The following is a 24,199-nucleotide window of genomic DNA, read 5'->3' on the forward strand; positions in this document are numbered from 1 at the left end:
TTTTTTCTTTCTCCTCCGGTGATGATTCCTCAACATTCACATGTACAATTTGATTTTCTTTTGTCACCGGCATCTCCACTTTGTTGTCGACTTCTTTTCCTTTTCGCAAGGTCATGACTGCTTTGACCTCTCCATGCTGCTGTGGTGAACTGGTACTTGCTTTATGTACTTTTTTAGGATTAGGCATTGGTTGACTTGGAAATTTACCTTTCTGAACAATCATTGCCAAGGTCTGAACTAAAGAAGCAAGTTGTCCCACCATCTTCTCGAGGCTTGAAACTGATTGAGCTTGTTAGTTGAAGCCTGCTCTCAACTCATTTCATAGTCCATCAATGGTGCGATTCTGTTGCTCAATCGTAGAGTGAGTAACATTCTTGAGATTTTGGAATGAATCCTCCCATGGTCTGGGTTGAGAGTAGTTCTGGTTCTGATTGAATGGTCTAAATGGGGGCTGAGAAGCTTGAGGATTTTGAGGAATTGGTTGCATTGGTGGAGCTTGAGCTATTGGTCCATTCTGTTGGAATCCTTGAGACCATGAAAAATTAGGGTGGTCTCTCCATCCAGGGTTATATGTGTTGGAGTATGGGTTGTAATTTGATGGTTTTCTCATTACACATATGGTATCGGCTTGATATGAGTATGAGTCATGGTCATGTGGCTCTGTTGATTTAGCAGTCGATAACGATGCTATTTGTCGAGAGAGGCCTTCAATTATTATTTTGACTTCTTTAATTTCTGAATTTGACTCGCCGATGTAAACCTCATTTACTCTCTTAATTCTTCTAATATTCCTGAGTGATCGACTTTGTTGTTGGGAATTATCCGCTTGTCGCTGGAAGAATTCCCAAATCTCTGATGCACTTTTTGACATTAGCTCTCCTCCACTTGTTGCCATTAGCCATTCTTGCACATTCGGCAATAATCCCTCCAAAACGTATTGGCATTGATGTCATTTCTCATACCCATGATGTGGACACTTCAAGAGTAGCCCATTGAATCGCTCCCATGTTTCAAAAAATTGCTCGTCCTCTCTATGGGCAAACTCTGAGATTTCCATGCGAATAGCATTGGTTTTATGCACTGGGAAATATTTATTCAAAAATTTAGTTACCATATGTTTCCATGATGAAATGCTATTGGCAGGCAATGTATTAAGCCATGAACAAGCTCTATCATTTAAAGAAAATGGGAATAATCTAAGTTTAACATCATCATCTGAAAAATTCTCATATTTAAATGTTTGACAAATAGCATGAAATTCATTCAAATGATTATATGGGTCCTCATTTTCTAGGCCATAAAATGTGGGGAGACAATTTAGCACACTAGGTTTTAGTTCAAAACGCCTAGCAGCTACATTTGGGTATCTTATGCATGATGTGCTCAAATTTGCTAAAGGACTGAAATAATCCTTAAATGGCCTCTCCTGTTGTGTTTGTAAATCCATTTTATTTTTAACATGATTGTGTGTGCAAAGTGTTTTTTCTAATTCAATGTCTATAGGTTCAAGATTATGAAATAATGACCTACGACCATGCATGCAAGGAACACAAAAATAAATGGGAACAAAACAAATAAAAATAAAGAATAAGGAGAAATTATAATACTAACCTTATCGCGCTATTACAACCTTACTATAAAAATACACAAAAAAAATACGTGAAATAAATTAACTAAAAAAAATTAGTAAAATAAACAAAAATTACAAAGAAAAAAAATAACTTGAAAATTAAATTACAGAATTTTAAAGAAGAGAAAAAGAAAAGAACTACTAACCTCTAAATGCAGATTCACTTTTTTTTTTCTTTTTTTTAATAAGAAAAAAAATACAATAAAACAAATAAAAGAAATTATTCACAAAAAATAATTATATGAATTAAAATTACTTACCTCCCCGGCAATGGCGCCAAAAACTTGTTGTGCAAATTTTATTGAACTCGCAAGTGCACGAATCTATTGTAATATAGATCAATGGTGACGAGTGTCGATCCCACGAGAAAGTGGATTTTAATTGTGTGTAGAATTAATTTTGTAAATGAGTGATTGGATTTGTGGTGGAAATGATTTGGAATATGCTAAATCTTAATTAAATTGGCGAGAATAAATGCTAAAATTGGAATTGAAATGGCGATAATAAATTGAAGAAAAATCTATTGAAATGACGTAATTGGGTATCTGGATTCGTATCAACATGCATCATGGGCTAAATATTCCTTATTAATACCAATTAAATCATGAGGGGGGAATCCACACCTCATGAACCACACTCTAATCAATATGGTGCTAAGGGCTTATCGTGCTAAATAATAATAACCTTGTACTAGAGAGCCGGTGTAAGTAAGGCGGTATCTAGATAAGATTATTATTATTTGTCGACGAAAAGTCAAATTATTCACAAAAATTAGAGGGGACAAGAAAATAAATTTACTAAATAAAGCCCATGACACATGTTGAGACTTCACCTTCAACCCAAGCTTGAAAGAAAATTAAGTACTCATAATTGAACTAGGGGTAAAAAGAGAATTTATTAAAATAATAATAACCTTGTACTAGAGAGCCGGTGTAAGTAAGGCGGTATCTAGACAAGATTATTATTATTTGTCGACGAAAAGTCAAATCATCCACAAAAATTAGAGGGGACAAGAAAATAAATTTACTAAATAAAGCCCATGACACATGTTGAGACTTCACCTTCAACCCAAGCTTGAAAGAAAATTAGATACTCATAATTGAACTAGGGGTAAAAAGAGAATTTATTAAAATACGTAGAAAATACAAGATAGAGAAGGAATTAGAGAAAACAGAGTCCAAAAATGAATTCAGAGCTATCAAATTAGGGGGGAGGCCACCTTTTTATAGATATATGGAGTAAATCATGACCATCAGATTAAAAACAGTTTGGACGCTCAAGATTGCGCCACGTCATCAGTCAACAGTACGCGGTTTGACCACGCGGACAAACAGTAACACGGTTTGACCCGGGTTGAACAGTGACTCGGTTTGGTTGAAAATAATCCTGTGTGATGCATGTACCGTACGTGAGATTTTTCGTCCACTGATATGCTGCCATGTCACCATCAACAGTACATAAGAATTTTAGCCCAACAGGATCGTGACACCTCATCAGTCAATGCCACATCATCGGTCAATGCCACGTCATCGATCCATCTATGTGAACAGTGTCATGAACAGTAATGTAGACAGTACCGTACACGTGAATAGTACCGTACATGTGAATAGTGCAATTTTTCTTTTTATGCTCCTCCTAAGGTTTTCGACCGTCCTGAATTCAAAAGTGATGTCCGTTTTGCCGTCTGATCTCTTGTTTATTGTGAAATGACCATGATGCCCCTAAAATACATAAAATACTTAATTAAAATCAAACACACATAATTAAATTGCAAGAAGCTTAAATACATAAAAGTAAGGGTTGTTAGTAAAACTTGAAATGTAAAATGATAATTTTCTCCTTTATAAATATACATTTTCTAACACTCAATAGTACATTCTTAAGAAAAATTTTAAAACCATAGAGCTAATCAATTTAAAATCTCAGCAATATGTGCGGCTGAAAGATAATGAGGCCTTACAATAGCAAATGGCTGCAAAAGTTTCTGTAGCACCACCCCCAACACCCCATATGCATGTCAAGTTCCGAAAATTCAAGGAGGGGGAACTTGTCCTCAAAGTAGCAATGGATGTCAAGAAAGAGGTCAATGTTGGAAAGATGGTGGAAAAGTGAGAAGGACCATACCAATTCTGAAAAGGACTTGGCAAAGGAGCTTACAAGCTTCAAACACTTGATGGGAAAAAGGTCGCCACTGCGTGGAATGTCATTCACTTGAAAAAGTTCTATGCTTAGGAAGAAATTTACTTGGCACCATCTTATCTCCTTTAATTCCTACTATCAGTCCACCAATTTGTTTGTATATTTTAAGCACTATTTTTTATTTCCCTAAAGGCTATGCCAATGTAAATATGAATGCTATTCTGAGCTTCCCGCTTGGATTCTCAATGAAAGATGTTATTCAGGAAAGCCGACTATATTTCCTAAACATCACCATTTTATCATAACCACAATTCCTTATAACCCTAAAAAAATAATAAAAATAATAAAAATAATAATAATAACACTCAAGCCGGAATTATTTCGTATAAGCTAAAGCAAAATAACTATCTCGGAATAATTATTCGATATGAGCTTAAGTCAAATAACTATCTCGGAAGAATTATTCCGTATAAGCTTGAGTTGAACAACTATCCTGGAATAATTATTCCATATGAACTTAAGTCAAATAACTATCTCGGAAGAATTATTCCGTATAAGCTTGAGTTGAACAACTATCTCGGAATAATTATTTCATATGAGCTCAAGTCAAATAACTATCTCGGAAGAATTATTCCGTATAAGCTTGAGTTGAATAACTATCCCGGAATAATTTTTCCATATGAGCTTATGTCAAATAATTATCCCGGAAGAATTATTTCGTATAAGCTTGAGTTGAATAACTATCTCGGAATAATTATTCCATATTAGCTTAAGTCAAATAACTATCCTGGAAGAATTATTTCGTATAAGCTTGAGTTGAATAACTATCTCGGAATAATTATTCCATATGAGCTTAAGTCAAATAACTATCTCGGAAGAATTATTCCGTATAAACTTGAGTTGAATAACTATCTCAGAATAATTATTCCATATAAGCTTAACTCAAATAATTATCTCGGAAACATTATTCCGTATAAGTTTAAGTTAAATAATTCTCTCGAAAAAATTATTCCATATAAGCTTAAGTTAAATAATTATCTCGGAATAATTATTCCGCATGAGCTTAAATCAAATAATCATCTCGAAAACATTATTCCGCATGAGCTTAAGTTAAGTAATTCTCCCGGATAAATTATCCCATGTAAGCTTAACGAAAACAACTCCTCAATAAGAATTAGTTCAAGAGTAAGGAGAAAATAATGCCCCAAGGGAATTATTCCGAAGTCGCGGAAAATAATTTCTAGACAAAAATTATTCCGAGATTCTGGTACATAAGTCCCCAAAAGGATTATTACGGAAACAATTAATAATTCTTCCAAGAATTATTCCGACCTCAAGATAAGTAATTCTGCAGCACCAACTACTCAATGTAAACTAAAGGAAATAATTCGACCCAAAAGGATTATTCCATATAATATGAGAGAACACAATTCTTCCACGAGAATCATTTTGTAAATAATTCTTTCGAAAGCACAGTTATTTCCGATGAACATAAAGAAATTATGATCCACAAAAGGGCTTAATGACTATATTACTCACTCTAAGAAAATAATTCTCTACCAATGCTTATAAATAAACGATATGTAAAGCTTTCCTAAAAGCTTCATGGAAGCATATATGTACACAACTTAAAAGAATAATTCCACGCGCAAAGGCATTATGGAAACAAAAACTATATATATAGCAAATCCAAGCTATAAACAAACACTGCCCTTACACAAAAGATTCGCACTTCTAAAAAATTCCGAAGAGCCAAAAACAACAAAGAAAAAGAAAAATTCTCACTACATAAAACCTAAAGGTAATGTCCTTCATAAGCAAATACAAAGTCAAATAGAAATCTACTAATTCATGGAACTCCGTCTTCCGCACCCTTTGAAGTACTAGCATCGGTACCTCCCTCCTCACCATCCTCTAGATCCGGGTCAGGAATCACACTTTCTCCATAACTACCTCATCATCATCGAAACTAATCCCATCTTTCTCACTTAAATCAATAGTAGAAACATCCTTGCCAAGATGGCGCAACGACCAACCCGGCTCATAACTAACCAACTTGTCGAACTCTCGAGGCTTAACATCATTCCTATAACGGCCACCACGCTACCCACAACGATAGTCCAATGCCATATATGCATTAGAGGCTTGATCAAAAACTTCCCCAGCAGTAGACAATTTTTCCTCAGCAATACGATGACTTTCCCGCTCTTCAGCCAACTTTTTTCCTTAGGACACCCTTTACCTTATCCCACTCTTGCTTTTCCTGCCTCAAAAGAAGCAACTCCAAATGCTCCTGCTCTGCCTCTTTAACTTTCCTCTCTAGCTCCGCAATTCGGAAGTTCCTTTCCACAATACCAGATATAGCACCTTCTAACTCGGATGACAACTTCTTGCAAGATTTCGCAAACCCCTTGTAGTTATCATTCGAAAATTGTAATTCTGCGATCTTTAATTCTATACTAAAATACGAGCGGAGAATCGATGCACTCTCCTTCATATATCGCTGCATACAACGCATGAAGTGTTCCTCCATCTTTTCATTAGGCTTATAGCCAATGAGCTTTTCCACCTCTACCAAGTCCTCATAACTGTTGCATCCAACGATAAATGGGAGAAAGTAATACCAGAGGATTCTTCGGCCTTGGATGCAACAGAGATTTTAGGCACCACTGCTGCTTCAAAAGCCTACTGATCTTTTGATGAATCACCCACGATCTTCTTTTTCTCAAAAGAATAATACTCTGCACCTAAAGCACCCTTATTTTTTCCAGTAAGAACGGACTCATGGTGGGATATATCTTCCCCAGCATTGGAAATATCCGCTGAAACCAAAACAAAACTAAAATAAAAAACTTCTCTATTAAATATGAACGACCACTTAAAATAAATTATAGAAATTATCACCAACAAGAATTGTCAAGGAATAAATTCCACACCTGATTTTGCCTTCTTTGAAGTATAATCTTTTCGGGGATCAGCCTTGTGCTTCGGACAAGGAAGCCTCGGTATTTTAGACTTTAACAGCCCGAAAGCTTGTACTTTACTTAAATCTACAACCGGAATAGTTGTACCTCCCTCGGAAGTTCCTATAGTAATAAGAACTACTTCCTCCACAACCACGCCCTGCTTTCCACACTCAGCATTCCCCAAAGGAGAAGTTCAGCTAGAGAAAGTAGCTACACAATTAAAACAAAACATGATGTCAGGTAAGAATAAATGGAAAAACCAATAACAAAAGGAAAAGTTATAGAAATCCAACACTTACCATCGTTCCTCCTCTTTTGATTTTTTCCTACATGAGCATTATTGTCCTCTCTGTCACGGGAAAAAAACTTCTTTACTCGAGCAGCTTTTAGATAAAATTTCATTGCCACCAATCCTATGGTCCTCTTTCGTCACTACTCCTTTAGTAGATCGAAAAATATATTCATCATGATTTTCTAAAAACTAAAAAGTATTAGGAGAATATTATATATGCATACATAAAATAATAACATAAGCAGGAGCAAAGGAACTTATATACCTTCGTATTCCGACTCATCGGAATCAGTTGGAATAAGAACTTTGCTTAGCCTCTCCTTGTGGACCAATATTTTCGGGTTTCTCGCTATGAGTTTTTTTGTATAGAATTAGCCATTGTCTTGTTACACTCAGATAAAGCCCCCCGGATGGGAACATCATATTTCTCCATAGATCGCTTCCTAACAACCCCGCTAGCTTCGCTACTTTGTCTCTCAATAGGAATTTTCTCTCTAAGATGTGTCTTCTTTTTATTAACCTTTCTTCGAATATATAATTCCTTAGACCTATAGGGAGGAGACCTTGGGTTCGATATAGGCTCCTTGATCCCTAAGTCTATAGGAATCCCATCTGGAAGAGGAATGTCAGGATTCTCATCCTCATCAGCCACATATAAGTCAAGTATTTTCCTCGCATCCTCATTTATTTCATCATTACGGGAAAGGCCGGCAAGTCTAAGGGGAAAAACAATGTAGCCTTCTCCCAAACACAAGCTATCAACATGACGAACGTAGATAAATCGACCAATGCGTCTCAAACATTGACGCGAAATCAATTCTGTAACACACGGAAAATCTTTTCCCAAAAAATTCCTCTTCAAATACGCCACTCGAGCACCCAATAAAGGAGGATCAACAATAGGCCCAGCTAAAAAAAAAAGGTGAGTAACGCAAATAACAAAACAAAAGGCATCCACACATAGCAAAACAAAAAGGAATACAAACTTACGGAGCTTTTTCCAAAAGGCATAACTAAAAACATAAGATTCCATACGCTCGCTCCTACACCAATAACTAGTAACTATTACAGGACGGTTGACTGACCACTCCCTAAACGGGTCCTTTTTCATCGAAGAAGGAATTTTGTAAAAAAATTCCCTTATCCTCAAACCTCATGGTGGTGAACCATGAATCCCTTTCGTTCTTAGGACCACTATAAAGTTTAAGTCTATAACATATTAACAAATCATACAAGGAGAGGAAATGGGACCCCTTAAAAGCTAAATTGGTGGTGGCAAAGGCTTGTAATAATATTAGAACACAGGGATTAATCATCAAGGGCGAAATTCCACAACGAGCAAAAAATTCCATAACTAGTGGAGGAATAAAGAATGATAATACCTCAATTTGCTGGTGGTAAAGTAAAATCGACTCCCTGTCAATTCCGGGGTCCATAATATCAACATTATCTGCAAGCTCTCTCAACTGGACATCAGAGCCAAAGTCCACATATTCCACAAATCAATCAAATAAGAGCCTTTCTACTCTAGGGGCAACCAATGTTCCTGTAAAAAAAAATCGATCAAAAATCAAATTGAGAAAAATTCAAAACCGGATGAAAAAAAAAAGCAGAAACAAAAATCTGATGCACTATACTAAAGCAACAAGAATCAATATACTGTAGCAATATATCTTATGCTTTTTGGGATTATGAGCTATAATCAATTATAAAACTAAAATTCAAAACCGAATGAAAAGAGAGAGAGAGAGAGAGAGCAGAAACAAAAAAAAAACAAAAACAAAAGTAAAAAGGCAAAAGGCCACGAGGAGGGGGAACACACAAAAAAAAAAGAGCAAAATAAGGGACAAAAAGAAAGAGAACCGAAAGACGAAACCAACCAAAAAAAAAGCAAAAGGAGGTGAGAATGAAGAACAAAAATAATAATAATAATAATAATAATAATAATAATAATAATAATAATAATAATGAATAAGTGATAATGAAAAATGCGAAAAGAAGCATGTTCTGAAACTTACTGGAAAGCCCTGAGCAAAAGAAAGTAACGAATGACATGGGTACCCACTGACTTAGGCACTTCGACCTTAAAATCAAACACTGACTTAGGCGTCGAAGTGCCTTTTTTAGGTACCCACCACGCCGGATTCAAATTCAACGTGTGTCACAAGTTCTCCACAAATCGAAAGTACGTGTGAAGGTAAATTCTTGTTGCCTTCAAATAGAAACAGGCAAACTGCTGAAAAATAATGTATACTTCAAGGTGAAATTCTAGTTATGTAACCCAAGAGGGGGGTGAATTGATATTTTAAAAATTATTCAATTCTAAAATAAAATACCAAGCAAATCTAAAACGAATTTAAAGTAATAACAATTAAATCAATCACAATATAAAAAGATAAGGGAAGAGAGATTCAAACACAAAGACTTTTACGTGATTCGGTCAACCTTGCCTACGTCCACGCCTCCAAGCTTTCCGGGCTTGAGGATTTCACTAAGCAATCCTCCAAGGCTTCAAATGCTTACACTTGACTTCTAATGTGTCAATGGACATTTACAACAAGAGATTATCTCAAATCTCTTAACCCAAGTGTATCCCAACACTTACAATCACTCAAAGTAAAAGATTACAAATTATTTTTCTCTCACACAATATTTAAGATTACAAATCAATACCCAATGTGTGAATAGATGAAGCAAGAATGTGTTTAAAGCTCTATTAAGATTGTATTCTCGAATATAAGCTCAATGGTAGTGTTGTGATCAACCTTATTTGAATTTGAATGAGTTTATTTATAGTTGGAGCTGAAAAACTAGCCGTTACAGACTGTCTGCCCGAAAATGGTTCGCCGTTAACCATTATCGGTTAACTGTTTAGGATGGTCAAAGTTATCATTGGGCCAAATTTCAAATAAACGGTTTGCCATTTAGGCTTACCCTTTCGCCGTTAAATTCTAGAGACCTGCAAGATAAACTTCAGTTATCTGTTTACATTAAACGGTTAAAGATTTGTACGAAATGACCTTTCTGGAATTTATCGGTTAGCCATTTATAATTAACAGTTCGCCGTTTGTTTCCAGTAACCTGCAGAACAAATTAGCCTTATCCGTTTCAGTTAAACTTTTTCCGTTTGCTTCCAGTAACAAGATGAGTATAATCTTCCATTCTGGATTTTATCAGTTAACCGTTTCAATAAACGGTTCACGGTTTAATTCTAGTAGCCTTTCCATCATTTTGTGTTTTCCGTTTTTCTTAACCGGTTAGAGCTTAAGCAATTTGTTACTCTCTGATTTTAATCGGTTAACCGTTTAAAGGAAAATGGTTCACTGTTTATTTCCAGAACCACAGTTTTAGCCAGATATTGCAGAGAATCATTTTTCAATTTGAAAAATAACCGTCATCCAACTTTTATGAATAAGGTTGGAATGATTATAAGGCTTTTGTTTATTAATGAATAGCCTCAACATTTTAATCAAAAAAATTTAAAGTTTGTTATCATCAAAATCAATATTATGAACATATTCATGTTAACACAAGGCACGTTACAAATATCCGTTTCTCTAAAGATATTATTTGCCCCCATCAATTGAATGATGCACATAGGTTAAGCAAATACACCTCAAGAATACAATGAAATACTTATTTGTTTGTTTGTGTATCGACGAATGTAAATTTAAATACTGTTTAAATGTTGCAAATCTGTCAAGAATCAATATATTTTTCCTGTAAAAAAATAATATATTGGATATTCAACTGATAAAAATGGGTGTCATATGATGAAATTAGTTTTAGAAAAGATGGTTGAGAAAAGAGTAGTGTAGAATCATTATTTTCATGTCTAAATAGCCTAGACATGGCCTTATTTATAGGCATACTTGTGCCCCTATATTTGGGTGGTCATCTTTCATAATACCCCTTCACTTATGGTCATTTCAAATAATTTTAATTAATGGTCTAAATTGAATTATAACAATTTCAAATAAAAATGCCTCAATGAAAGGATACATCCTTAAGTGAAAAGATGCATATTTTATAATGCACAATTAATTGGACATGTTTTTATAATAAGACATCATTTATTTTCAAAATTATTCTAACAGGTTGGTGAAAGGAATGCATGAAAAATCCAAATTAGGAAGTCTAACACCTTGCGTAAATGTGACATGCGGTAACACATGAGCGGATTTTGTAAACAAATTCTAAGCACGAGTTAGGTTGGCACTCACCTCATAGAGTGCCTAACCCAACTCAATATAATTAAGTACGAGTTAAGATTTTGTTTGGAATGGCTTTCTAAATAGAGTTTATTGAAATAATGTTTTTAAAAGTAAAATTTTTACAACTAAAAGCTTTCACTAAAAAAATTAGGGGTGACTTATCCCAAAGGCCCATTTTTAGTTTTTTTTTTTTTAAATTATCCCAATAGATAAAATAGTTGAAGAATAATTAATTAATTGAAACAACTAAAAATAAAAACACAAATAATAATATCCATCATATTTCACAGTCAAAACATAAAACTAGCATTAAATTTTAAAATCCAAAAGTTTCTAGCCTCAAAATTCAGATTAAGAAATTAACAAATCCAAAAGTCGAAAGCCTTGTTAAACATCAAACACTAAATTTTTAATTTTAATCTAGTACTATATAATAATTTATTATGATGGTGATTATTATTATTATTATTTACTTACCTATTCATAATGGGATATTAAAAAAAGTTATTAGTTTGGAATTTCACGACAATGTAGTGATTTTTGAAGGGAAATTTATAAACAAAAGCATTGAATCCTTTTTTGCTCTCCGTTTTAATCTTCTTGAAAATGAAGAAAGCCTCGGCTTCTTAAAACTGGGAAGTGGGAAAAGTCAAAAAGTCCCAATGCAAAACGTTGTGGGCTTTTATTAGCCCACTCTCTATAACCATAGTTAAGCCCATCACGGTTATTTTACCTGGACCAATATAGCAAAGCAATTCCCTGTTGGTTCCCCCTGAAAAAGTTATTTACTCAAACGGGGTAGTTATGATTTTGTCTAGATTATTATTACGAGAATCACTTATAGCCAGATTTTTTTTTAACAATAAGAACAAAATTTCTATCCAGCAAAGACGTTTGTTTCAATTACATTTTCATTCAAAAAGGAACTTGATTTTGGAATAAGCCAGACCTGTATTAAGTATGTAGGTTGCTATTGTTTTTCTAACAAAGTTTGGATGGATGGTATCTAAAATGTGTTGTAAATTTTCATTAAAAATGATAAAGAGTTGTAATGGTGACATAACGACGAAAAAAATATTTGTAAAATTTGGTGATGTTATAATGTTGAATTGAAAAATAGTGCTAATTTTTTACTTAACACTATAATACCAGATAATTTTATGGTTTTTTGTTGTCATTGTGTCAAACTTTTTTGTTTAAATACCAGTACTCACATTCATTTCATTTATAACTATTTTTATTTATGCCACCCATATACTTTCATTTAACAACCAATGATTTTATTTCTAAGCAGTGATTCGGGTTATACAACACCTATAGCCCAAATATATCCTTTACAAGCACACTAGCTATTGATTCGAATTCAATCAATATATTTATGATGTGCTACTTTTCAGATTAAGAAATCAGAATTTAAAATTAAAATTATTGACGGTATTTACTTCGTAAAAATAAAATAAGAATCAAAATTGAAATTATAGACCACTACTATTTGGGAATGGGAATATGACACTGATTCCTAGGGGTGGGAATCAATCACCCATTTTCTTCTAGAGTTCTCATTATGCCTCCATCGACGTTTAAACATTCATAAAATTAAATACAAAATATAAATACAAAAAAAAAGCCAAAATCTCTTTGAAGCTGCCGAACGCCATATCCACTGCTCGTCGTCGTTGCTGCCAAAATCATCGGCCGTCATCGTTACTGCTGCTCCGTCGACGCTGAAGCAATTAGCGGTTCTCGGTTTCTTCTCCATCAAAGGTCATTTCATCTCTGTTCATGGACGCCCCTGGTCTTGCTGGTTTTGGTTTTCGCCACTTGTCTTCGCCGATCCCCTTCATTGCTGATCTGAAGCTTCCCATCACCGTCTTCACCACTGCAAGTAATGGTTAGCTGTTTCGGTAGTCAATCACTATCTTCACTATTCTTCATCGTTTTTATTTTTTTTTGAATTAATTAGATTATTATTTCTTTGATTTATTATTAGATTATTTCTTTAACACAAAAATATAATATGAATTGAAGATCAGTATCAACAAAATCGACATCTACCGAAAACAAAAATTTATTAATATGTTTGTCTGGAAATGTGAAGAACACGTAAATGGGCATGAAGTTTACTTATGAGAGTTGTTCTAGTAACATGAAGTTAGATATGTTAATGCAAAGCATGAATTTTGCAAAATTTTCCATAAAAGTTATTAGGAAAAAATTAAATGTAGAATTTTGTGTTCATTTTGTCATGCTTGATGACTATTTTGATGATTAATGTTTTGTTATGTGATGAATGGTTGCTGCAGCCAGTGATTTGATCAAATGTCAATGGTGAAGATGCGTGATATTCGATTCTCCATCGGATTGTTTGATTACTGCACTTTTTAGTGATAAGGAAATAATTGATTTACAAGGTAAATTATATATAGAATGAGCAAAATTGAAGGCCGCTTGGCTGATGAGGGAATATATGAAGCCACTAGTATGTTGGTCTCGAAACATGATTTGCTTCATGTGTTCTTTACCTTACCTTATCACCTCAAAAAACGATATGTGATCCAAATGCTTCGTTGTGGGGTGTAGTCCGCTCTTAGTTATGATGTTGAAACTATGTATTTGTGCTGCTATTGGGATTTTGAACTTATATATATAGTATGTGTCTTATTTAACTAGTGATGGTTGAACTTTTATATGTGTTATGTAACGACATTTATGTTGGTGGAACTTATGTGACTCATTTAATTTTATGTTGGTCGAACATATGTTTTATTGGGAATTATTTTGGATCTAAATTTACAGTTTATGTTTGCTTATTATTATTTTTATTTCAATTTCAATTTATTAGCCTATTACTAAGGCAGAATTGGATAGCAACTTGCTGGAAAAGGTTTGCTATTTGTTCATTTTGGTCCATACAAATTTTCTAATAATAATAATGATGATGATAAATTAATCAATTATAATAATATATTATTATTATTATTATTTATTAAACTAATATCATCATCATCATTATCATCCTCTTTAATCTCCTTTATCATTATCATTAACAAATGATATTTTAGTAATTTGAAACAGTTCATTCCGATTCCGATTTTTATAGTTTAAGTAAATAGTTTATTATGATTCTCATTTTCCATTCTCATTCTATCTTCCAACTCATTCTCATAAATCTCATTTCAATCCATTCAGATTCTAACCCATTTTGATTCCTATTTAAATGTACCATTAAAGATATACATTTATATACATATCCACGTAATGTTAAACTAACATGGTAGATTCGAACATAAATAGTCAGCCAAATATATTAGATAAGATGTCCTTATCTTTTGTCAATATTCAAACATGGGTGCCACTTAAAGAAAATTGCTTGAAAATTACTCAACCAAGTCCCTAGAACAAAATATTTATATACTAGATAAGGTATATATAGTAATATTCGATATTTAATGTTTCCCAACAACATTCTATTCATTTACTGCCGCTCCCACCCCCCACAAAGAAATATTATAATAATAATAGTAATAAATAAAGACAATATTCTCTTCATAAATGGATGACTAATGAGCATAGGACCTATATGTAGAATTTAAAGATAACGGGTTTATTCGCTGACGAGATCTGATATTATTCCCATAGGTATCTAGGCATCATAGTTGTTACAGGCTATTGTGGTTCTCGGAAAGAAGACGAAGAATGGTAATGGAGGTGTAAAATTCTGTTTTACATACTGAATAAGCAAAGCTAATATGATTTACGATTGAACCCCAAAATGGAGAACAAAGTCGCATCCTAGCACTGGCCCTTGTTCTTAGATTTGATTATGAGCTTCTAAAGTTCAATGCATTTTGGGATCTTCAAATTGACAGCCCATCTAATCTTTTGAAATTAAAGTTCTCCAAAGAAACCCTAGGCTATGCAGCAGTGTAGAAATTGTGTCACCATCAAATCTTAAAGACTTTGGAATGTGTTGGAATTCGATACACGCATGGGATCCTTACTCTAATGATCAATCTTGTGTTTTTTTTAAATATTAATTACACATCAAATTATTATATTATATTGATATTTACAACTGCTATTACAACAGATATTACACTGATATTTACAATCAGATATGCATAACTGAGATTTACATTATTACATTAAATTCTATGAAGTAGATGCCCAAGCAAGTAATCCTACATAACTGAGATTTACATCATTACATTAAATTCTATGAAGTAGATGCCCAAGCAAGTAACCCTACATAACTGAGATTTACATTATTACATTAAATTCTATGAAGTAGATGCCCAAAGCAAGTAACCCTACATAACTGAGATTTATATTATTACATTAAATTCTATGAAGTAGATGTCCAAGCAAGTAACCCTCGCAGAGAATGGATGTCTTTTCTCCACTCGCACTTTGCAATGGAGAAAGACTTACAAATAAACATCACAGTCATATATAATGCTTAATTGAAAGAGTTTTGAGTCCATGGAGACTTGAACAATCCTTCTTAACTGTGAGAGTAAAGGTTCACCGTTGGGTCCAAGGCATATTGGCATCAATCTTGTGTTTAGTAACTAGTAAATGGGGTTGGCAAGAGTAATAGTTACAACAATTGAAAACTGATGATGATATATAAAAAATATGACAAGAAGGAAACTAATTAGGAGGACAAACTAAATCAAAGGAGAAACAAAGAGACATAGTAATAGAAAATCTATCTATACTCGTGAGAATTTTAATTTCACTATTGATAGATTTAAAATATATGTATGCATGCGGATGAATAAGTACTTCATATTCCATCCGACGACACCACCCCAACATACAATACCTAAATTGATTCTTGTTCTCACTGCAAAAATGCATGTGGTGCTCAAGTAATTGAGTACTCCTGTTTAGAAGTAGGTTGAGTTGTACTTGATACTTAGATGCTTGGTGATGCTTTGTATTGTTTCTTAGATCTGGTGATGAGGATTCCAGCTATACGAAACTTAACATCAACGGCAATAGGAGGACAGTATTTGACGACAACTGGTGGCGGGTGGTGGAAGCTAATGGTTGCTGGTGGCTTGTAGTGCTTGAAGGTGGTTCCGGAGATGGATGTTATTTTTTTTATGAATAAAAAATATTAATAAACACTAATTTTAATAGAGATTTATTAAAATGTATAATATATATTCCACATAAATATGGTATTATGTCAAATTTAGTTCCCTAAAACAATCATTACCGTACGTCCTAATCAATTTCATTTTATGCAATATTGTACATCACACCAAACGTTACCCATAGACGGTAAAATATATTGGTAAAGTAAAATATATGCAGACATTATAAATATAACCGCCAATATCTGATGATTTTAATCTTAGCTTGAAAATCTTTAGACTGCTAACAATGCGGTTTTTTTTTTTAAAAAAAAGGAAACAAAAACGGTTATATATATGATAAAGTAAATAATAAATATTTATTTATCATACAAATCGACCTTTGACCGAGGGAGAGAACCTATACTCTCACAGGTGTTTGAGTTTCCATATCTAAATATAGATGTTTAATTTCCTTGTTCAATTATAGAATAATTGAGTAGAAACAATCTTTTTTATTTTCGAAATATGTATAGAGTAGATGTCCTTTTGAATATTTATGACTTATGAGGGTTTTATAAGGATAATATTTTTAATTGTAAATATCAGTATTCAGTAATAGTCATGTGAGTGAAGTAGACATTGTTTAAATATTTATGAGGCCAATAATATAATTTGTAAACATTAGTAATTGTCTAATTGTAGTTCTATGAAAAAAAATATTTATTTATTATAAAAATATATTGATACATGTGAATAAATAAATATTTCAGGTGAATGAAGTAGACATTGTTTAAATATTTATGAGACCAATAATTTAATTTATAAATATTAGTAATAGTTTAATTGTAATCTAATGAAAAAATATATATTTATTTATTATAAAAATATATAGATACAAGTGATGTAATAAAATCAAAAGAGTACCCAAAAAAAAAAAAAGAGAGAGAGATCATATGAAAGAGAAAGGGAGAAGTAATAAAATTCTATTTTAGTTCCCTTAATTATGAAACGAATCCGGGCACGATCTTTTCCCTGGCGATCCTAGAGAACCGAAAATCGGAAGGGGGACCATTTAATCGAGTCCGTAGGACGCAGCAAATGATGCAAGCGTTGTCCCATTTTTGTCAAAACAAAACTTGAATGCACTATGTGATGAGTAGTATTTCTGTAAATATATCCAAACTCGGTGACCTCATTACTAATTTTGTCTTTGAATGGTCTGAGCCAGCCGTGCAAAAACCAGCCAGCTAAGCATTTAGATCGCGAATCAACCATGCAATTACAAATTTACCCCTCTTCCCTCACTCGTTACTGGGGAACTCGTACTACGCTGAAGCTGTCAATCAATGCTGGTTCCATTTCGTAAGTGGAAACATGCAAGCGAAGGGGCATTGTTTTGTTTTCTTTTCTTTTGGCAGTAAAAGAGAACCAAAACAGCAAGTTAGCAGTAATTTATGTATCCCTTTTTTTTTTTTTTTTTAACATTCATAAATTTTTAACATAAATAAGTTTTTCATTTAATTTTTTATTCATTGGTTATGATTCAATAATGAAACGACTGACCCCTTTCTCTGTTTAAAGTACTTGCATTTGTAGACGAAACTTTGTTTTCACCTCCAAGATGCACGTTACAGAGCTTTGCAGAGAGATCAGGAGTTACTGGGTCAAGAGAGTTGAATTACTCTGGACAAAATAATTGAACAATAAATAACAATAACCGAAGAATAATCCAAAACAGAGCCCCAAAAAACAGAGTGTTGCAGCAAGCAACAGTTGTATCATAAATAAAATCACAGACTATTATTCAAACCCAGTTGTAGTTTGAGAATCGAGAGCTGGCGACGGTACGTATTCTTGCCATTAAATTCAAATGTTGGGGATTAGGGTTACATTACGAGGTCCTTATTTCAGGGGTATTGTTTGCTGGATATAAAAAAACGACCAAAATCAAGAAAATTTAATTATTTAACACTATAGAAGAGAGTCAATAAAAATCAACGAAATTTGATGTAGTCACAATTTATAAATATTATTGCTTATGAGAGCGTTGATCTGATTTAGGATTTTAGATTTAGTTAAAGTTTAAGAAAGTTGTTAAATTAGATGATTTAACATTTTTTAATATTATATTTTAAAATCATATGATTTAATAATTTCTTAGACTTAAAAAAAAAAAAATACAGCACGAACATTTCTATCGTATATATGATATTATGCATGATAATGAAAATGCAAGGCTTCACGAGAGTGTCAGAGGCTGAGGAACCCCCAGGTATCTTTTCTTTTTAAGGACACGTCGCTCCATAAAGTAATGAGAAAGAGAAAGAAGAGAGCTTTGTGTTTGTGTTTTCGCTGTTAGATTGAGTGTCCCTTTTCACTTTTCAATTGGTGGATAATATTGCAAATTTGCAAAAACTGAGCGTTTCGTTTCACTTTCCTCCTACTTTTTAATTTCCTTTACCTTTTTTTTTTCTGGCCCTTTTTAATTACTTTATTTCAAGAATCTGATTCTACTCTGTTGGGTATTACTCTTTTTTTTTTTTGGGTACATAAACGAGAGAGACTAGCTAAAGGCTAAGGCAAAACAGAACTTGGGTAATGAAATCCCAGTACAATCATGCAGAAGCCATAAATCACCCCCCCTCTGTTGGGTATTACTCTTTCTGATCCATTATTTTATTACCCATCTCATCTCATTCTTTAATGCTTAATTAATCTTTGTTAGTTTAGTGGCATTGTAAGTTGTAACTCCCTACTAAGTGCTTACTTCTGTATTGTCTCTTTTTTTTAAAAAAAATTAATTTAGTTTATTTAAAAATTAAAATAATATTATTTGGTTTGAAAACGCAAACCCCTCTGAATTTCTTAAGCGCCATGATTTTGTCACGTAATGGGGGCCATGACAGCTTTCTATTTCTTTCTTTCATTCAATTTTTTTTTTGTTTTCTTTAGTTTCGAGTGTCATGCTGAAAGAAGAAAAATCCCTCGAGTTATTATTAATCTTTGTTTTGTTTTTTATTCTATATATAATATTTCTTTTGTTTTTGTAGTTTTTGAAATATATGGACGTTGTTTTTAAAAGATCTTAATTCTTTAACAACTCTGCAAGACTGCATCGCCACTTTTCGCAACAAAGGAAAGCAACTCAGTTTGCGAGCTGGTAACAGCCTTCTTCTTTATCTGAAAATAAACATAACAATAAAAATAAAATTGAAATGGGTAACAGTTTTTTTTAGATTGATTAATTTCAGTTTCAAGAGAAAAAGGAAAAAATGGGCAGAGCAACAAGGTGGCTGAAGAGCTTGTTTGGGATAAAGAACACTACTTCAGCAAATTCCGGCGACCGGAGAGACAAAAAGGGGAGGGGCAGCGGCTGCAGCTTTGGCCACTCAGGGAGAGAAAGAGAAAGAGAAGCCAGCGGCGGCAGTGGCGGTGGTTTGTGTTATAATCCGGCAACCATACCACCAAACATGTCACCAGCTGAAGCAGCTTGGATAAGATCATACTACGCTACTGAAACAGAGAAGGAACAGAACAAGCACGCTATTGCTGTGGCTGCTGCCACTGCTGCGGCAGCTGACGCTGCCGTGGCAGCAGCTCAGGCGGCCGTGGCCGTTGTCAGGTTAACTAGCCATGGCAGGGGCACCATGTTCGGTGGTGCTACCCATGAGAAGTGGGCTGCTGTCAAGATTCAATCTGTTTTCAGGGGTTATTTGGTAAGCTCAGAGTTTCTTGATTATTTTGTCCTTTTTTTTGGTTCAAAGAGGTTAAACTTGAAAACAACTTTCTGTTTCCCTTTAATTTCAAGAGCTTGAATTGGAAATTAAAACAGGCAAGAAGAGCACTGAGAGCACTGAAAGGACTGGTGAAGTTACAGGCACATGTAAGAGGTTATTTAGTGAGGAAACAAACAACAGCAACACTCCACGGTATGCAAGCGCTCATTAGAGCACAAGTCACCGCTAGGTCTCAGAGAGCTCGTGCTTGTGGTGGTCTCACTAACAACAACAGTAACAGATTGGAATCAAGAGCTCGAAAATCCATGGTTAAAAAAAAAAAAGATTAAATTTCAATTTTCTCGGCAGTTTTTGTATACACAGCAGCAGTTACAACACTTGTCATTCACTAAACATGTGTGTTTTTTTTTTCTCTATTTGAATTAATAATCTGCAGGAAAGGTATGATGATGAAACAAGAAGTGAGCAGGCAGCAGTATCTATCCACAGTAGAAGATTGTCTGCTTCTATTGACACCACCATTGATGAGAGTCCCAAAATTGTGGAGGTCGATACAGGCAGCAACAGGCCTAAATCAAGATCTCGCAGAACAAACACTTCAGTTTCGGATTTTAGTGATGACCCACATTATCAAACAATCTCGTCTCCACTCCCATCGAGGATTTACCAGTGTTTGTCGATACCCGATGGCCGGAATTTTCAAGAATCTGACTGGGGACTAACCGGTGATGAGTGCAAGTTCTCAACAGCTCAGAGTACCCCTAGGTTTGTAAGTTTTGATAGGTCTAAAGCTCCGGCTACCCCCGCGAAGAGTGTTTGTGCTGATAACTTCTTCAGGCAGTACAACTTTCCAAATTACATGGCCAATACAAAATCATTCAAGGCTAAATTGAGGTCACATAGTGCACCAAAGCAAAGGCCGGAACCGGGGCCTAAAAGGAGGCTTTCACTTAATGAAATGATGGAGTCAAGAAGCAGCCTAAGTGGCGTTAGGATGCAAAGATCCTGTTCACAAGCTCAAGAGGTTATTAGTTTCAAGAATACTGTGATTGGTAAGCTTGATAGATCTACGGAGTTGTGCAGAGAACCAGAGAGGAATAATTATGTCCAAAGGAAGTGGTGATAACTATGCATTTGCATTGTGTGTGTTATTTGCTTCCTGCTATTTGTGCCTTGACAACCAAAAGGGTTAGGCAATAGAACTCAAACATGTATGTAGTATTATCAAAACATTATTAGTTATTACCATTGAAATGCCATTGCATCTGTTTCAAATCTTGGTGCCAAGTAATGTTATTAGCCTTTCCTTCAAATTAAATGAGATATGTTAGCAGCAGAATTATATTTTTGTTGGTATGTTGGAAGCTTTGACTATCGTATCATAACCCACAATTTGGGCATTGTCAAATAATTAAATTTTATTGATTTTTATAGATTTTTTGATCATCTAACGGACCCTAACTCGAGCAGAAAATTTGTGAAATGGGTGCCAGAAGTGTCAAATATGTGACATTGTCAAGAGTCAAGACTCATGACAGCCATGGAAGAGTTGGGGCTGAGATTGAATCATTGGTAAGAAACAAAATTCAAATTGAAACTATCAATTCAAGCGAAAGCAAATGGCTCTCCGTTCGTTAGTTGTAAATGTGATTGTCATGCCGCTGTGTCTCTCTTTTGCAGAATTTGGAGGCAGCATGCCTTTGAGCAAACCATTATGTGTGACCCTACTTCTGTTAAAATTTTATTCAGTCGGCCTCGGCCCCTCCATTGTCCCGTGTCGTTTCGGCTTTAAACACTTCGGAATTAATATTTTCTGATTACTCAACTCTAACAAGCAAAAGTACAATTAGCACATATTTTAATGGGGTTGTAAGAATCATTAAGAAATAGTTCTGAAGTGACAAAAAGATCCTAGATTGCCTTTTGGGATGGTCTTATCATATTCATTATTATTCTAAATGTGCGTGATAATGACTTGAATATTAATGTCAAACAGTAATTTTACTTTTCCAATGAGATAGATAATAAACTCATAATCATTGGCTTTATAATTCGACGCAAGGCAAATGATCTCATTTTTTTTTTCTCTTTAATGTTTATGGAGACGCTAATTCCTCTTGTTGCCTTGCATCACTTCATGGCTGCCCCTGCGCCCATCAAAATCAAAATGCCATTGCCAGAACAATTTGAATTTGAAATGGGGGCCAAAGCGATTAAGCCGAACATGGCCATCCAAAGCCGAGAAATAGTTTTAACATTTCGTGAAACGTGTGGACAAGGAAGCTTTCAAAAATTGCGGCTATTTACGTGAGCTGGGCACATGTAAGCTGTATTCACATGTACATGCAATTACACCACAATTGTCATTTTCCAATAATGATGTGTCCACGTTTTAAATTACAAAAGTTTAGTAAACTATCCTTGTTTTCACTGTCATACAACATCCACCCCTCTGGCCAGACAACTGGCTGTGCTTTAAAATGTGTAGATGATATGTTTCAGTATTGAAATAGAGCATTTCGATTATATGTCATTTAAAATTGAAGTTGTTAAAAAAAAAAAAAAGAGAGTATCCGAAGATTTACATCTATTAATTTGAGTACCGTCAAATAATTAGATTTGGTTGATTTTTTTTATTAAAACATTTAGCAACGTTTAAGTTACAGACTATGATACACCTGAAGTATGTATTATGGTCGCACCCTAAAATTAAATGTTAAATTTCATAATTCAGAATGTAATTCACAATATCTATAAAAATAACTTGTTATAAATGCAATGTTATATGTCGACTTAAAAGTAGATCATGATTCTATTAATATTTTTACAAGACAAATAACATGAGACTACCACAAATTGTGAAAAATAAAATATCGTCCTTCAACTGTTCAACAGATTACCCAACTAGGAATTGCTAATGCTAAGATTAGATTAATATTGACTAACTTTTGTTTTATATATATATACATCCTCACGTACTTTGCAATTTGATCACTATAATTGAAAAAGTCATTAGGGGAAATGGTAGGTGTAGAATATTAATAAAACTAGTGCAAACACATATTGATGCGGTTTCATCTTTTGTCGGTAATTCCTTATTATGGAAATGAATGATAACACCAAAGATAAGAAAATTCATCTGTGAATAGACATTACACCTTACCATAAAATAAAGAAAAAAGGAAAAAGAAAAGAAAATAATAGATATTGCACAAGTAAAATCATATATTTATTAGAGGGAACAAAGAAAAATGTAATTCTATCGATATTATCAATACTGTTCAAATGCCACCAACTTTTAGCCGAGTGGTCGGAAATGCGGTTAGAGTACTTTGAAGGGGATTCATATATTCTCTCCTAAATAAAAATTTGTGTAAAAATAATTCTTTCTCTCATTGATTTGTGAGTAGAACATATATCTCTTTAATATTTTGTAAGGGTAGATATCTAGATTATGTTATCATAGAACATATGTTGGTAGTCCTAGTAGATGTCTAATGTAAATATCCTATCAATATTTGTGAAGGTAGTTATCTGGATTGTGTTATCATAAAATGAATATAAGTGATCCTAATAAGTACTTGATATAAATATAAGTAAAGTTCTAATTGTATAATAATATTAGTAATGCAATAAATAAATAAAAGACAGATAAATAAACAATGAAAAATGAATTTTTGCAACAGTTTTGGAAACTATGGTTGGCAATGACATATGCCCACTAATGTTTTGACTAGGATTTTTTTTTAATTCTTTAAAAGGAAAAATCTAGCGACTTGTGGTTATGGACGTTTTTGGGCTAAGTCAGCAGTAGGGCTAAAGGAATTGGCCTAAGAAGAATCCAGCTAAAAAAAGCTATGTTTAGTATTGAGGCGAGTTATATCTGTTGTGAGGGGAAAAATGTTATAATTATAAAATAAAGTTGATAGTGTGTATTAAGTATAAATTTTAAATAATAGTTTTGATTAAAATAATAAAAATATTATAAGTTTTTTATCGTACAATAGTGAAATTTAAATCAATTTATCTTCCAAACTATAGCAATTAGTATTTACCAAATACTTTAGTACTGCAACTTTTAAGATACAACTACCTAATCTAAATCCTAAATAGGGCCAAAATTAAGTGGTTCTA

General features: G+C 33.7%; 1 protein-coding gene and 1 long non-coding RNA gene across 5 annotated transcripts; both read left to right on the plus strand.

Annotated features, from left to right (window-relative positions):
• Positions 1-12,546: 12,546 nt before the first annotated feature.
• On the plus strand, positions 12,547-14,051 carry LOC102629849 (uncharacterized). 2 transcript variants are annotated; one of them, XR_370387.4, is made up of 2 exons: positions 12,547-13,145; positions 13,545-14,051. It is a non-coding gene; the product is annotated as an uncharacterized LOC102629849 (long non-coding RNA). The 2 variants fall into 2 exon arrangements; XR_008053960.1 differs by having other exon boundaries at positions 12,547-13,126.
• Positions 14,052-18,676: 4,625 nt separating this feature from the next.
• LOC102630234 (protein IQ-domain 26) lies at positions 18,677-21,404 on the plus strand. 3 transcript variants are annotated; one of them, XM_006475525.4, is made up of 5 exons: positions 18,677-18,979; positions 19,379-19,488; positions 19,580-20,044; positions 20,161-20,373; positions 20,502-21,404. In XM_006475525.4, the coding sequence occupies exons 3-5, from the start codon at positions 19,601-19,603 to the stop codon at positions 21,186-21,188; spliced, it is 1,344 nt and encodes a 447-aa protein (XP_006475588.2). In that variant the 5' UTR covers positions 18,677-18,979; positions 19,379-19,488; positions 19,580-19,600; the 3' UTR covers positions 21,189-21,404. The 3 variants fall into 3 exon arrangements, with proteins under 3 accessions (XP_006475588.2, XP_006475587.2, XP_052299230.1); XM_006475524.4 differs by having other exon boundaries at positions 18,678-18,979; positions 19,565-20,044; XM_052443270.1 differs by lacking the exon at positions 18,677-18,979 and having other exon boundaries at positions 19,214-19,488; positions 19,565-20,044.
• The last annotated feature ends 2,795 nt before the right edge of the window (positions 21,405-24,199 follow it).

Source organism: Citrus sinensis, chromosome 1 (genome assembly GCF_022201045.2).
Source record: "Citrus sinensis cultivar Valencia sweet orange chromosome 1, DVS_A1.0, whole genome shotgun sequence".
Classification (NCBI taxonomy): Eukaryota; Viridiplantae; Streptophyta; class Magnoliopsida; order Sapindales; family Rutaceae; genus Citrus; species Citrus sinensis.